The sequence below is a fragment of the Pan troglodytes genome, chromosome 5 (genome assembly GCF_028858775.2).
Source record: "Pan troglodytes isolate AG18354 chromosome 5, NHGRI_mPanTro3-v2.0_pri, whole genome shotgun sequence".
NCBI classification, from domain to species: Eukaryota; Metazoa; Chordata; class Mammalia; order Primates; family Hominidae; genus Pan; species Pan troglodytes.
The window spans coordinates 167,276,607-167,291,325 of NC_072403.2; the positions used below are offsets into that span (position 1 = coordinate 167,276,607).

At 37.3% G+C, this 14,719-nt stretch overlaps 1 protein-coding gene across 4 annotated transcripts in view; it reads right to left on the reverse strand.

Annotated features, from left to right (window-relative positions):
• TFB1M (transcription factor B1, mitochondrial) overlaps window positions 1–10,865 on the reverse strand; it is a 67,161-nt gene extending 56,296 nt beyond the window's left edge. For 2 of the 4 annotated variants that reach the window (XR_008548336.2, XM_054685411.2), the window contains exons 1-2: window positions 10,578–10,865; window positions 7,465–7,616 (exon numbers count right to left, since the gene is read on the reverse strand). Coding sequence is in view for 2 of the 4 variants with exons in the window: in XM_054685411.2 (XP_054541386.1) it covers window positions 7,465–7,616; window positions 10,578–10,710 (285 nt within the window). In the remaining 2 variants the exon portion in view is untranslated. Of the gene's footprint in view, window positions 1–7,464; window positions 7,617–10,395 lie in introns of all 4 variants that reach the window. The other 2 variants (NM_001362392.1, XM_054685412.2) reach the window with 2 other exon arrangements.
• Between the last annotated feature and the right edge of the window lie 3,854 nt (window positions 10,866–14,719).

The following is a 14,719-nucleotide window of genomic DNA, read 5'->3' on the forward strand; positions in this document are numbered from 1 at the left end:
CCTCCCTTGCTTGCTTTTTAAGCAGGACTTGAACACCTAGGTATAGTACAGACTCATTTACTCAGCCTCCTCAAGGAACTAGATGTTTGATTTAGTAAATTTTCTATTCAATAAATGTTTATTCCTGTTAATATTTTTAAATAAGAAACATATAGAAGAAAATCTTTCTAAACTATATTGCAGAATCCTCTTCCTTAGGCCAAGAACACTGAACCAAATTTCACCCTTTTCTTGATGACCTAGGGTTACTGTTGTCTTTAGAATAATGGCCTCAATAGTTATGAAGGTGTTTTTGCTACCCTATTATTATTATTGTTTCTTCTGTGTTTATATTTGTCTTTTATAGCTTTCTGTCACTGTAACAACTGTTACTTCTTACAGTTGTCAGTGGGCCTGCTTCTACCACTGATCTCTGTACTTCTACTTTGTATGGACTAAAAAGTCACTTTGGCTGTAAGCCACTTTTTGCTTATTTGTTGAGTTTTGTCTATGTTATGATTAACTATGGTAACATCAAGTAAGTTACATGTGTAAAGTAAATAGTTATGTCACAATAGCAAGGAAGGCAATCTTCCTTTTTAAAAAAATTGTTAGAGATTAAAGAATTTCAAAACTTCATTATCTCTAACTAAAAATAGCTCTTTCTGCCTGGACGCTGAAATTACCTCATATGTCTCTTAATAAGATGACTGGAAGGGGAATAATTAAAATAGCAACTATTACTGGCTACTGGGATTATGCCAGGCTCTTTACATCCATTTCTATCCATCTTTGCAATATCCACAGAAGAGAACTATTATTCCCATGCTGCAGATGAGAAAGTTGAAGCTAAAAAAGGTTTAACAGCAAGCTTAAGGTCACAAAGCTAGTAGGTGGCATATCTGAGATTTGGTCACTAGACTATTTGATGCTCAATACCATGAACTTTCCACTATGCCAATGAAGTATGGAAATAATCAGTGTTTACCTATAAGAAAATCCAAAGGTTAGGAGGCCGAGGCAGGTGAATCACCTGAGTTCAGGAGTTCGAGACCAGCCTGGACAACATGATGAAACCCAGTCTCTATTAAAAATACAAAAAATTAGCTGGGCATGGTAGCGGGCGCCTGTAATTCCAGCTACTCTTGAGGCTGAGGCAGGAGAATCGCTTGAGCCTGGGAGGTGGAGCTTGCAGTGAGCCGAGATCACGCCACTGCACTCCAGCCTGGGCAACAGGAGCGAAACTCTTGTCTCAAAAAACAAACAAACAAACAAAAAACCAAAGGCAATACTAACAATACAATGACTTACTTTCTCTATCCAAAAATTCCTCAAAACAACCACATAATTTAATGGTTAAGAAGAATCCTGAAACTTCCTACTCTGACAAAGATGGAGTCTAAGGGACCAGGCATATTCTCCTGCCTTAAACCAATTTAAAAAACAGAGAAAATAGATGAAACAACAATTTTCAGACATTAGACAACAAAAAGCACAGGAAAACCTACAGATCCAAGAAGCTCAATGAATTCTACACACAAGAAACACGAAGAAAGCTACTGTAAGCACATCATGATGAAATTGCTCAAAAACAGTAGAAAGTATCAAAAGCAGCCAGAGAAAAAAGAACAAAGATAAGGATGAAAAAAGACTTGTCAGAAACAATACAAGTGAGAAAATGGTGGAGCAACTTTTTTAGAGTAATAAAACAAAATACTGCCACAATATTTTCCAAAAATGAAGGCAAAATGAAGGCTTTTTCAGTCTTCAGTCTATAGTAATAAATACAGGTGGCTGTTGGTGAAACAATAGACCTATAGATAAATAGAACAGAATTGGAAGTTCAGAAATAAACTGACACACATAAAACCAACCGATTTTTGACAATAGTACTAAGGCAATTCAATGAGGAAAAGACAGTCTTTTCAAAAAATGGTGTTAAAAAAAGAACCTAAACCTTACCTCACACTATATGCAAGAATTAGCTCAAAATGTATCAAAGACCTAAATGTAAAAGCTAAAATTATAAAATAATTTTAAATTATTTATATAATATATATTTATATATACATAATTATATATTTAATTATAAATATATATTATATATTTAATTATATATAAATAAAACAGAAATTTTTAGTGATCTTGGTTTGGCAAATATTTTAAAAATAAGACATAAAAAGCATAAAGTCTAGAAGAAAAAACTGATAAATTGCACTTCATAAACATGAAACTTCTGTTCTTCAAAGACATTGTTAAGAAAATAAAAAGGTAAGCCACAGCTGAGAAAACATTTGTAAAATCTGTATCTGACAAAGCCTCACATCTGAACTATATAAATATCTCTTAAAATTCAATAAGACAAAAAAAGTAAAAGTACTAAAAATATTTGAACAAATAATTCCCCAAAGAAGATACAAAGATGGCAAATAAGCACATCATATGTCCAGTATTATTATCTATTAGGGAAATGAAAATAAAAACCACAAGAGGATACCATTACATATTCACTAGGATGGCTAAAATTAAAAAGACTGACCATGCCAAGTCTGAGCAAGCATGTGGAGCAACGGGAACTCTGAAGTACAACTGGTGGGAATGTAATATGGCACAGTCATCTTATAAAACAATTTGGTATTTCTGTAAAAAGTATAATACACGTCTACCACATGACCCGGATATTCTACTCCTAGGTCTTTACTCAAGAGAAATGGAAGTGTGTATCCACACAAACACTTGCATATGAATGTTCATAAAAGCTTTATTACAGTATAAGAGCCAAAAAAGGGAAAAACCCAAAGTCTATCAACAGGTGAATAGATTCACAAATTTGGTATATTCAGAACATGGAATGCTATTCAGCAATAAAAAGGAGCAAACTACTGATAAACACCTCAACATGGATGAATTGCAAAATAATTATGCTAAGTAAAAGATACCAGACCAAAAAAAAAGTACATATTGTATGATTCCATTTATATAAAATTCTGAAAAATAAAAAATAATCTACAGTGACAGCAGATTAGTGGTTGTCTGAGATAGGTAAAGGGGGAAGGAGGGGACAGATTACAAAGAAACATGAGGAATCCTGAGGACGATGAGTGTTTATTTTCTTGATTGTGATAATGGTTTCATGCAATCACACATATGTCAAAACTCAGTTAACTAGGCGCGGTGGCTCTTGCCTGTAATCCCAGCATCTTGGGAGACCGAGGTGGGCAGATTGCTTAAGCCCGGGAGTTTGAGACCACCATGTAGAAATGGTGAAATCCCATTTCTACAAAAAAAATACAAAACTCAGCCAGGCATGGTGGTGTGCACCTGTAGTTCCACCTACTCAAGAGGCTGAAGTGGGAGGATTGCTTGAGCCCTGGAGGTCAAGGCTGCAGTGAGCTGTTGAGTTGTGCTTGTGTCACTGCACTCCAGCCTGGGTGACAGAGTGAGACCATGTCTCAAACACATACACACACAAACACACACACACACACAGACAAATCCTCAGTAATTTGTACACTTTAAGTATGTGCAGTTTACTGAGCATCAATTGTATCTCAACAAAGCTGTAAAACAAAGTGTATTAGTTCGTTTTCATGCTGCTCATAAAGACATTCCCGAGACTGGGCAATTTACAAAAGAGGTTTAGACTCACAGTTCCACATGGCTGGGGGAGGCCTCACAATCATGACGGAAGGCAAGTAGGAGCAAGTCACATCCTACGTGGATGGCAACAGGCAAAGAGAGAGCTTGTGCAGGTAAACTCCCATAAAACCATCAGATCTTGTGAGACCCATCCACTATCATGAGAACAGCACAGGAAAGACCCACCCCCATGATTCAATCATCTCCCACTGAGTCCCTCCCACAACACATGGGAATTATGGGAGCTACAGGAGATTTGGGTGAGGACACAGAGCCAAACCATATCGCAAAGTATTTACTGTGATAAACTCTCCATAAATATTAGCTATTATTATTTTTAATATATGAAGCCTTTAAAACAGTGCTGTGCAATTGCAATCTTTTGTCTTCCCTTGGCCACAATGGAAGAAGAACTGTCCTGGGCCACACATAAAATACACTAACGATAGCAGATGAGCTTAAAAAAATGCAAAACAAATTTCATAATGTTTTAAGAAAGTTTAAGAATTTGTGTTGGGCCGCAGGCAGCCCGTGGGCCGTGTGTTGCACGGGTTTGCTCTAAAATAAACAGAAAAAAAAAGAAATGAGAGGAAATCTGTACTACTTCTCTGAAACGGTATGAGTGATTTACGAATTTATCTCCAGTTCACAAATGGAGAAGAACCTATCAAAGCTTCAAATTCCCTGAGATGTCAGGAAATCTAAGTTATTTCCAATTCAGAAAGAGGAAAAATCTATCAAGGCCTCAAGCTCCTTGAGATTCAGGAAATCTCCTCACTCCTCTCCACAGCACAGAGAATCCAGTCAGTCATAAAAATGTAACAAGAAACAACGAAAAACTTAAAAACCTAGAAACGCACAATCAGAATGTGACAACATCAAGAAAAGAAACCCTAGGTGTCCAATGCAAGTCTGATGAGTTGGAAAACGCCCCAATGTTTCCATAGCACTGGAGAATTTTCTAGTGCTCCAATGGAATAACACAACTTCCTCCTATACCTCTTTCCAGATTAGCAGTCTCCTGATCAGTCATTAATCACCAGAGGTAATCAAGGCATGGGGATAATAATTTAACTGATTACTTATAACTAAGATATTATTCAGTGCTTTCTAAGTATCAGGCATACACTGAATCCTCATATGAGTCCTAAGAGCAAACTGAGGCACAGAGCACAAAATTACCTACCCAAAGTCACCCAACTAGTAGTAGAATCTGAAGTTAAACCCAGGCAGTCTGATGCTGAACTCTGCGTCTTTACCACAAAACTATACTATACTAAACATACCAGACATGTTTTTCTTACCTTTATAACATGCTGAGCATGAATCCTGTATGTTAGCACCAGTTTTTCTTTCCCCTAAACTGCCTCATGAAAATACTGTAGGAATTGAATTAAGCTACAAATGACAGGCTTTCAGCTAGAAGGTATTTTATAAATTATTACAATTTCTTTAAAAAGTAATTCTATTAGCTTAGAAATCACTAAAATGGAATCCTTAAAATAGATCACTTTCTTTCTGCTTTTACTCAGCTTTATGATTAATTTAGTACCTCTAAAAGAAAGTAGTTTTACATATTGAAACATTCCTCACTGGGGAAAAAAAGGCCTATTTGATATTTTAGTACCCAACATTTCTTTTTAAGGCAAATTCCTTTCCTGCATATAAGATACTAAGAATTAATTTTGTTTCTACTAAAAACAAATGAGAAGTCAAATATACATTTCCTCTAGAGTAATTTAACTTGAAATCAGCCTTCACATTTAGAAAAAAGAGCATAAAACTTTTTCATTATCAATGCTACACAAATATTTACTTTCACTATTTAATGATACATTTAATTAATATGAGAGATACATATACATTTGTGTATATAAATACACAGATGCAGAAATAGTGGTCAACTTTTTTGTTTCTCATGTGAGACATTTACTGAATACCTGCTATGTGCTAGGCACTGTTACGTGAGATAGAGGTACAGCAGGGAACAAAACAGACACACATTTCTACCCTTATGGTACTTACATTCCAGACAGGTGAGTCAGTTAACAAACAAATGGGAAGAACATATATACAGTATGTCAGATGATGATAAATCGAATGAGATAAAACAAGGCTGGAATTAGGAACACAGCGCCTTATGGGTTTGGGGGAAACTGAGAAGAGAAGAGTGGCAGTCGCTCTTTTCAACAGTCTGCCTTCAAAGATCTTTTGTTCATATCAAAGAGGAGAATATGTGGGAATGAACGGAAATCTGGTTCACCCCCTGGCCTAATAAGAAAGAATAAACCCAGCGAATGGTGAGATATGAGGGACAAGAAGTCTTTTTAAGAGCAAAAAAGTCAGGTGAGTATTCCCTATGTCCAAAAAGGGCTGCACGAATAAGCCTGAAGGGGATTATACAGTTATTTAGTTTCTTTTTATAATCTCATGATCTCACCAAAAACAATAATATTCCCACGTCCACCTCCAACTTATATATAATTCTTAAAATAAGAACACAGTTCAAAACAAAAATCACTATTAAATTCCACATTTGATCAAGGAATATGTGCCATGTGACTATCTCAACATAAAGTTTAGTATCTGAAACCAATTCTGTTAGTATAGACTGGTAAAACTAGATAAAAGGAAATATTATGTAATTTTTTTAAGCATAAAAACTAGATAAAGCAAGATTAGCGAAAAACTGCTAGGTTTCTTAAAAAAATCAGATACATGCACACAAAGTTCTAGGTTTTCAAAAACAATTTCTCAAACCGTTCTGACAGAAATTAACATTTTTCCATTAATATATATACAAGTTAGTAAGAGAATATACTCGTTTAAAATCAATTTGTCCTTTTGTATGGAAGTAATAACGTAGATAACTACATTATTCTATTATAGTCACATGATAAATTGCTTCTCATCTGAGCCAAAGGTTCAGGACTCTTTTAAAATTTTAGAATTATGGAGGAATCAAAGGCCTTTAAGACATTAAGTGTTCCCCTATGAGGAAATCCCTTTACAAGATCCCTGATACAATCTATTTCACTGTTTGCCAGCGTTTTAAAAAAAGTAAGTTCCTCCTTATTTCAAATCCTCAATCCTGCCTCCCTCAATTTCCATCTATTTGTTTTAGCTCTTTCTTAGAAAAGATCAAAACAAGCTTATCCTATGTACCCCCAACCTTGGATGTGCTGCTATATACACTCTTACCCAGGGCCTCTTTTCTCCAGTTGAAACATGCCCAGTTCCTTCAACTCTCATTTCTTATGCAATAACAGTGCCTGTATTTTAAAGATGCATGTATCATTTCATTTAAACCTCATCCTAAATCTATAAAAGTACAACTTCCTTCCTTCACTTAAAAAATTTACCTTATAAAAGAATGCTTAAGCTTCATAATTAGTCTCTCATGATGACAAACGTGCATATGTCTTACTCATCTTTTGTTTGTGGAAATGCTTTTTGAACCTAAATGAAGTTCTCAAAAGTCATACCAATGAGTCATTACTGGCCATTATTTATTTTTATTTATTTTTGAAGGAATGGGCCACGACATGCACAGCTATTAGCAGACTTAAAAAAAAAATCACACAAAACAATTAATTTGTTTAGCATAAATGCTTAAAGCAGGTTTTTTCAAGGTGTAGTCAATAGACCCTCTGAGAGTGCTTGCTAAAAATGGAGATTTCCAGATTTCTTCAGACTATGGAATCAAAATCTCTGGAATGGGGCCTTGGGGATCTATAGTTGAGGAAAAACCTACATAATCTTTGGATACCTTGGGGTTTAAGCATCATGGCATAAAGATTTAAATTCAGCTTTTGCCTCCTAAAGAAGACACTTTAAGCATCTCACCTGTAATCCAGGAATAAATCGAGTGTCCTTTTCAACCACCAGAAGTTCAGCGACATCGGCATTAAGAATAGATCTTGTGATTCCCCCTGGCCCAGGGCCCACTTCGTAAACATAAGCATTTGTCAGATTGCCAGCTTTCCTTACAATTTTATCTAGAGGAAAAAGAGTTTTAGTTATCTCAATTAACTTGGCAAATTTCAACGTATGAAATTTAGAGAGAAAAATCTTCTATAAAAATTCAGCCATTACCCAATCAATTGATCCTTTATGTATAATATTTATTTGACTATTTAACTCTCTACCTAAATTAACATGAAGTGGCAATCGAATATGCTACCACATCACCGTTGAACTGTACCAGTCCCTTAAGACACACAGGATTATCATGACAAAGTTTCTTAGCTTAAATTTAGCTAATATTGTAGTTTCTATCTGTCCCATGCAAATTCCTTTCAAACTGATTTGAAACCAACCGACTCCTAAGAACAGACTGGATAAGAATGCAGCACTTTTCTATAGTTATTGAACATTGAATATCTGAATAAGCAATACTAGTTTCACATTCAGAATCTTCAGTATTGCTAGTGAAATCCAAAAGCAAAAAGTGCTGAAGTCTCATTTTTATCTAGAGACATCTTGGTGGTGGTCAGTATGGCAATGGCAATAAGTTCTTAGATCGTAAGATTTTCAGAAATTTGAATTCTTAGTCATTTTCAGGAAAAAGTTAAATTGAGCAGTTGAGGGTTTTTAAAGCTTTGCACACATGCATGTTAATACAGAAAAATTAATTTTTTCATCAATCAAATTCAAGTTAGCAGCCCTTAAGACATCATAAAAAGGTAGAGTACTGACTCTGTGCAACCAGTCATCACATCTGGAAAAACACGCAATGGGCTGGTCTTAGTGACTTTGAGATATGGAAATCCAAGGAACTGGTCTTCCTAGGATAGTGGAAATTTAGTCACTAAAAACATACCAGCACTTCTTGTAGGTGTTCACAGTCCTATTTTTGCTTGTTTTCAACAACAAAACTTTGTCAGCTAAAATGTGGAAACTAGTTTCTCAGCCATCCAAAAATGGTTTAGTCTTTAACAGGGAGGGAATTAGCATCCACTGACCATCTTATCTATTATGATCGATTTACACACATTCTCACCTAATCCTTACATGTTAACCAAGGACTCCTATCCCAATTTCATTTCTCTTAACTTTTCAGTTTCCTTGTCTATTGTTTTATTTGTACAAGGTCATGGACTTCAACATAGGTATAAATCCTAAAGCCAATGCCTCTCAGAGGGAACAGGAATGATACATTATGGAATAAACTTAATACTCTCCTTCTTTAAAATGGAGAGCTACAACAGTAGGCAGGTCTCTGCTCTCAAACTTTTCAGGCACATTGAAATACAAATGAATATTAAAGAAGCACTATCAAATCAATGAGCTTGGATTTCAATCTTGCTCTCTTCTGCCTGAGCTTCTAACCTCAGGTAAGTACCCTCATCTCCTTTAACTCTGGTTCCCATAGAAAGAGTGGATAATATCTAGAATTTGAAACTTACTCCTGAAGATAAAGGCTCATGAGAAAATGTATTTGGAGGATTTGAAAAAATACACAGACCTATAACTTCTGCCCTGAGAATGGTGATTTATATTTAGAATGTGGCTAATAACAAGCAGAAAAGGCTGGTACTAGCTATTACTAGAACCAAAGAATTTTAGAGTGGGCAATCTTTTAAAGTAGCAGGCCCTTCTTCCAATTAAAAGATGAGGAAACTACTGGACATGGTGGCTCACACCTGTAATCCCAACACTTTGGAAGGCCGAGGCGAGTGGATCACTTGAGATCAGGAGTTTGAGACCAGACTGACCAACATAGTGAAACCCCGTCTTTACTAAAAACACAAAATTAGCTGGGCACGGTGGCTCACGCCTGTAATCCTAGCTACCTGGGAGGCTGAGGCACGAGAATCACTTGAACCGGGGAGGCGGAGGTTGCAGTGAGCTGAGATCATGCCATTGCACTCCAGCTTGGGCAACAAGAGCGAAACTCCATCTTAAAAAAAAAAAAAAAAGAGAAAACTTAAAGAGTTAAATTATTTTATCCAAAGTCATATTGGTACAGGCAGAATAAAGACTACATGTCCAAGAAATAAAACATTTTATGTTTTCTGGAGTGTGCTTCATTTAAGTGAAAATGAACTTTTTGGGTGTGATTTACTGCTCTTTTCAACTTCTGAAGTGGGACTAAATAGAATGAAATATGAAAATCTCAAAACCTAAGTACTCCAGCCGTGACTTAGTAGACTTATTTGTAATATATTTTTGCAACCTCATCTCATAGAACATCACTAAGCAATGGTGATGGTGGTTAAACCAATATATATTAATACATTCGTCAAAACTCATCAAATTGAGCACTTCAAACTGATTAATTTTATTGCACATAAATTATATCTCATAAAAAGTAACTTTAAACAATTAGGTGTGGGAATGTAAACTTGCTAAAACTAAGCTCCTCGAGGAAACACCGCCTTGTTCACGCCCACATCCTACCCCCGGCACTAGCACAATGTTGCTTGTGTAATATGTACTTATGAATGAATATTAGCGCCCCCGAGGCTTTCTTAGACTGAACAGGTAAACGTTTAAATAACGAATCATACGAGGGATACTCTTTTCACCAAGTTATTGATAAAATCCTCGCATCAATTTAAATTCTGGTAACTTTAAACTGCATGTAAAGCAAGTGCAGTCAGCATGTGCTGTACCATTTCAGAATGATTGATTTCACAGTGACCCAGATTCCAATATTCACTAGCGCCTTTCACGACCCATGAACCCTTCCTCCTCTAGGGAGCCTGGCCTGTACGCAGCCTGCCGGCAGGCTACACCCCCCCGAACGCGGAGTTTTGTGAGCAATCAACGCACTTCACGTGTCTCCTGGGCGGTGGGACCGGAGTTCTTCTGATACAAAGAGGTCGAAGGACCTGACCAAAAGCCCGTTGCACGCCAGTGCCTGGACACCCGCCCGCGGGGACGTGCAAGACCCCCCGGCCCACGCCCCCACAGACACTGGGGAGACATCCGGGGAGCACGGGTAAGCCATCCACCTGTCAGCCTCAAGTCCAGGAGGAAATTCTGTGATAGCTGCTTCGCTGCTTGCAGTCTTAACAACTTAATGATTTCTCGAATCGTGGGCAACGGAGGGAGACGGCAAGTGCTGAGTTTTCCGGAGGCAGCCATGATACGCGGCAAGCACCAGCCACCCCTAACTCACCCAGGACCTTCACCGCCGCTCCGAAAGAAGCGCGCAGGGGAGGAACCTGCGAGACCTAAGGCCCGCCTCGGAGCCAGCCCCATTGGTCAGACCTATCCCACCGGAAGCGATGACCGCGGACAGGAAATCCCGGCGTGCTGAGAGCGCATGCGCTAAGTCCTGCCGAGAGAAGGGCAGGCTGGGTGCTCGGCGGCTTCCGCCAGTGAGAGCGGGGGAGGAGCCGGGTGGGCTAGGCTTCTCCCGGGCGGGCTATGGGGAGAGCGCCCAGGAGGGCGGGACGAGGCGGGGCTTGGACAGGGTGGGGTTTTTCGGAGGAGTTGCTCTGAGAGGTGCAGCCGGTTTACTCCCGCCCTGAAATTCCCAAGGGCTTCCGGCCCTTTAACGTTCAAAATACCCGTCTGTGACTATTAGAGGAAAAGCGGGTGCTTAGAGGCAAAGCTATTGTTTGTTAGCAATTCTTTCTTACAGTGAGGTGTTTTTAGAACCGCCGCTCTGCAGATGCTGCATGACGGGTTTTTAACTTCGTTCAGCCTCAGTTTTTTCATCAGTTAAATGGAACTAATGTCTACCTCAAAATTGTGAGCACTAAATGAGAGAGATCGCCAGGTGTGCACGTTCAGAACATAGTGAACGCATGGCATTGGGTAAGCTCCCACGTGATCAGTGGTGGCTGTTATTATTTGGCAGATGAATAATTGGCCAGTGTAAAGAGGTCTTTCGATTTGCTAGGATTACAGCTAAGAACAGAGAGAAGACTGAAATATGAGTTCTGTCTTTCCGTTATACGAGATAAAACAACGAAGCAAAAAAAAAAAAAAAAAATTAAAGTTTCTGTGATAGGTGGGAGAATTTTGCTGTTTTAACCCTGCTTATGTTTGGACATTGCTGCATTGATCACAAATGAATTTTAAAGTTTCTGTTCCTCAATTAGTAAGTTTTTAAAAAAGCTAATGGAAAACGAAACAACTATGGGTATGGATATAAAAATGAGGAGTACTTTGAAATTCCAGTGGAAAACTCAACCACCTTCTATAAAAGCTGTTTTAAAAGGAACTGAGATAATCTCCTAGCTTTAAAAAATAGTGATGACTACCACAGAGGTAAGGAGATTTGCCCAACGTGGCATCAAAATGTAGACTGAAAGTACAAACTCTTGATTCAGATATCTTATTGTCCAAAACACAGTATACCTGACAAAGCATTATTTCACAGTTATATTCATTATTTTCCATACTCCTCACAGTGGTCCCATGTGAATGAGATTATTATTCTTAGTTTGCTGTGAAGAAATAGGGGAGGTGAGGTCATTTGACAATGCCCAGAGTCAGACAGCAAAGTACAGAGAGAAGACAACCTGAGTTGTGTTTTTTCTGAGTTCTGATCTCACTGGCCACACTCAAGTATCAGCTTATTATTTTTAAGTTAATATATGTTAATTTTGTAACATTTAAATTTATAGAAATACGAATCTAGGTGTAAACATAAGCTTACAGTTTTCATATGACTATTTAAAACAATTGCAATAAATATATACAAAACCAATACAAATGGTCTTATTAATTGACAAGGATGAACACTGTTAAATCACGACACTTAGTGCTAACTGGCAGGATTCCTTTTTTTTTTTTTTTTTAAGTTTCAGCCTACCAGTGATCCAGTGTGCCATGTAATGACTGAATGTTCTCATCAGTTTTCTGGAGTCAAACTATTACCAAATCTTTGTTCAATTTTTTTTCCATTGTTGCTTGTCTTTCTTTTGGAAGAATATGGAAGCTACATATTAAGTCTCCCTGCATCTGTTTTCAGTAGCTTGGAAACAAGTGAATTTGAATTATTTGGCACTAATGCTAGCATGAACACACACGTTGTGTAACAGGTATAAAGAGGATGTTCAGATGACCCCAAATATAATCACATGAGCTTTTTAAAAGATTAACATCAACATAAAAGCAAACTGAAATCTAAATGAGTGAAACGCCTTTGCGTGGAGAATTTGTAGATTCCTGATAATTTGTCCCCAGATCTAAATATGAATTTATGGATGGTTTATACCATGCCATCTTCAATAACTGAAGTTTGTTAGATTATGACCTGTTTATAAAGCAGCTTCCTTTGTTACTTAATTCTCATTTCAATTCTGTGATGTAGGTTCACAAAGATGTGTCTTAGTTCATTCCTGCTGCTGTAACAAAATATCTGAGACTGGGTAATTTATAAAGAACAGAAATGTACTTCTCACAGTTCTGGAGGCTGAAAGTCCAAGATCAAGGAGCTGGCAAGTTCGTTGCCTTGTGAAGGCTGCTCTCTCTACCTCAAGATAGCATCTTGTTGCTGCATCCCCCAGAAAAGAGGAATGTCTTGTCCTCACATGTCCAAAGGCAGAAGGGCAAAAAGGGATTAGCTAATTCCCTCCAGCTCTTCATAAGGTTGCTAATCCCATTTATGAGAGCTCTACCTCAATCAATTAATCACCCACTTAGGGCCTCCCTGTCAATATACTATGACATTGGTGATTTAGTTTCAGCACATGAATTTTGGGGGACATTCAGACCATAGTACAGTGCTTTGCTAGTAAGTGGTGGAACTGAGTTTAGATCTTCTGACTGCACTGTGCTTTTTATTAACCTCTGATACGTGTTAAATAATTTTTTAACTGAGTTAAAAATTCTAGCTTAGGAGAATCTTCCAAGTTTTTAATAGTTCTTGAGATCCAATTTTTATCATAAATATCTAATCCTCAGTTTTTAATTTTCAGAAAATTATGCATAACTCCCTGCAAAAGCCTAAGAAATCAGCAGGGGGTGTTTTAGTAGTGTATTTCACATATTAATGCAAATGGTTTTATCCCTTAAAAGAGAGGTATGCAGTTTCATCAGTTTTGAAGCTTTGAAGTGTCTGCTTCATCTAGATACAGATTTTAATATGCTAAAATATTATAATTAATACAGAAATCACTAGCCCCACCTGTCAGTGAAGATGAAGAACTACAAATGATTCATGCTAAACTATATTGCAGTATTCTAATTTGCGTAAAATCCCAAAATGATTATGTAGGAAAATTACTTATTATTTTAGTATTTATTTTAATAAAAATGCATATGTGACTTTATTTGGTATAAGTGATTTAGTCTCTATTTATAGAAAAAGTGCTAATTTTAAAAGGTTGTCATTTTACCGTTCCCTGAAAGAGACTTGAAAGCTGCAGAGAGCAATATCTTCCTGCCATGTGGGAATTTTCAGAGAAAATTAAATGTGGCTTGGAATTGCCAAATTGAACTTTATAAAATGACTATTATGGTATGTAAAGTGCCCTTTTCCGATAGTATTTTATAATTACATATAATATGATTCAATGCTCCAGAGAAATACTAAGAGCTGCATTTCACACATATTTAGGGTTTTTTTGTTTTAATGGCTCTTTGATGCACACTGTTCATTCACAAAGGAATCTAGTGACCTACCTAGAGGGAAGAAGGAAAAACGTGATAACTCTGAGCAGACGGACCAAATGCTTATTCTGTGGGGATAGAAGTAGGGCAACTTATGGCAACAACACGAGCTAATTGCCTGAGGGAACCATGGAACACTTACACTATTTTTGAAAATACAGCGTTTACCCTGTTTCAAGCAGTATTTGAAAGCCTGCTCATTGTCCCCAAAGGTCTGTGAATTATTGCCAAGTATCCTAATAAGATGTTGAGGATGGGCAACTCGTTCGACTCAGGGAGCTATGGGTAGGGCTTTTTCCTATACAGTAAGCAAACCTTTTTGTGAATGAAGAAAATATGCTAACAGCATTATAAACGAATTAGTCTTTATTATATAGGCAAACCTTTGAGATACTATGGGTTCAGTATCAGACCACCAAAATAAAGTGAATATCTCCATAAAGTGAGACAGATGAAGTTTTTGGTTTCCCAGTGCATATGAAAGGTATGCATACATTCTATTGTTGTCTATTAAGTGTGCAATAGC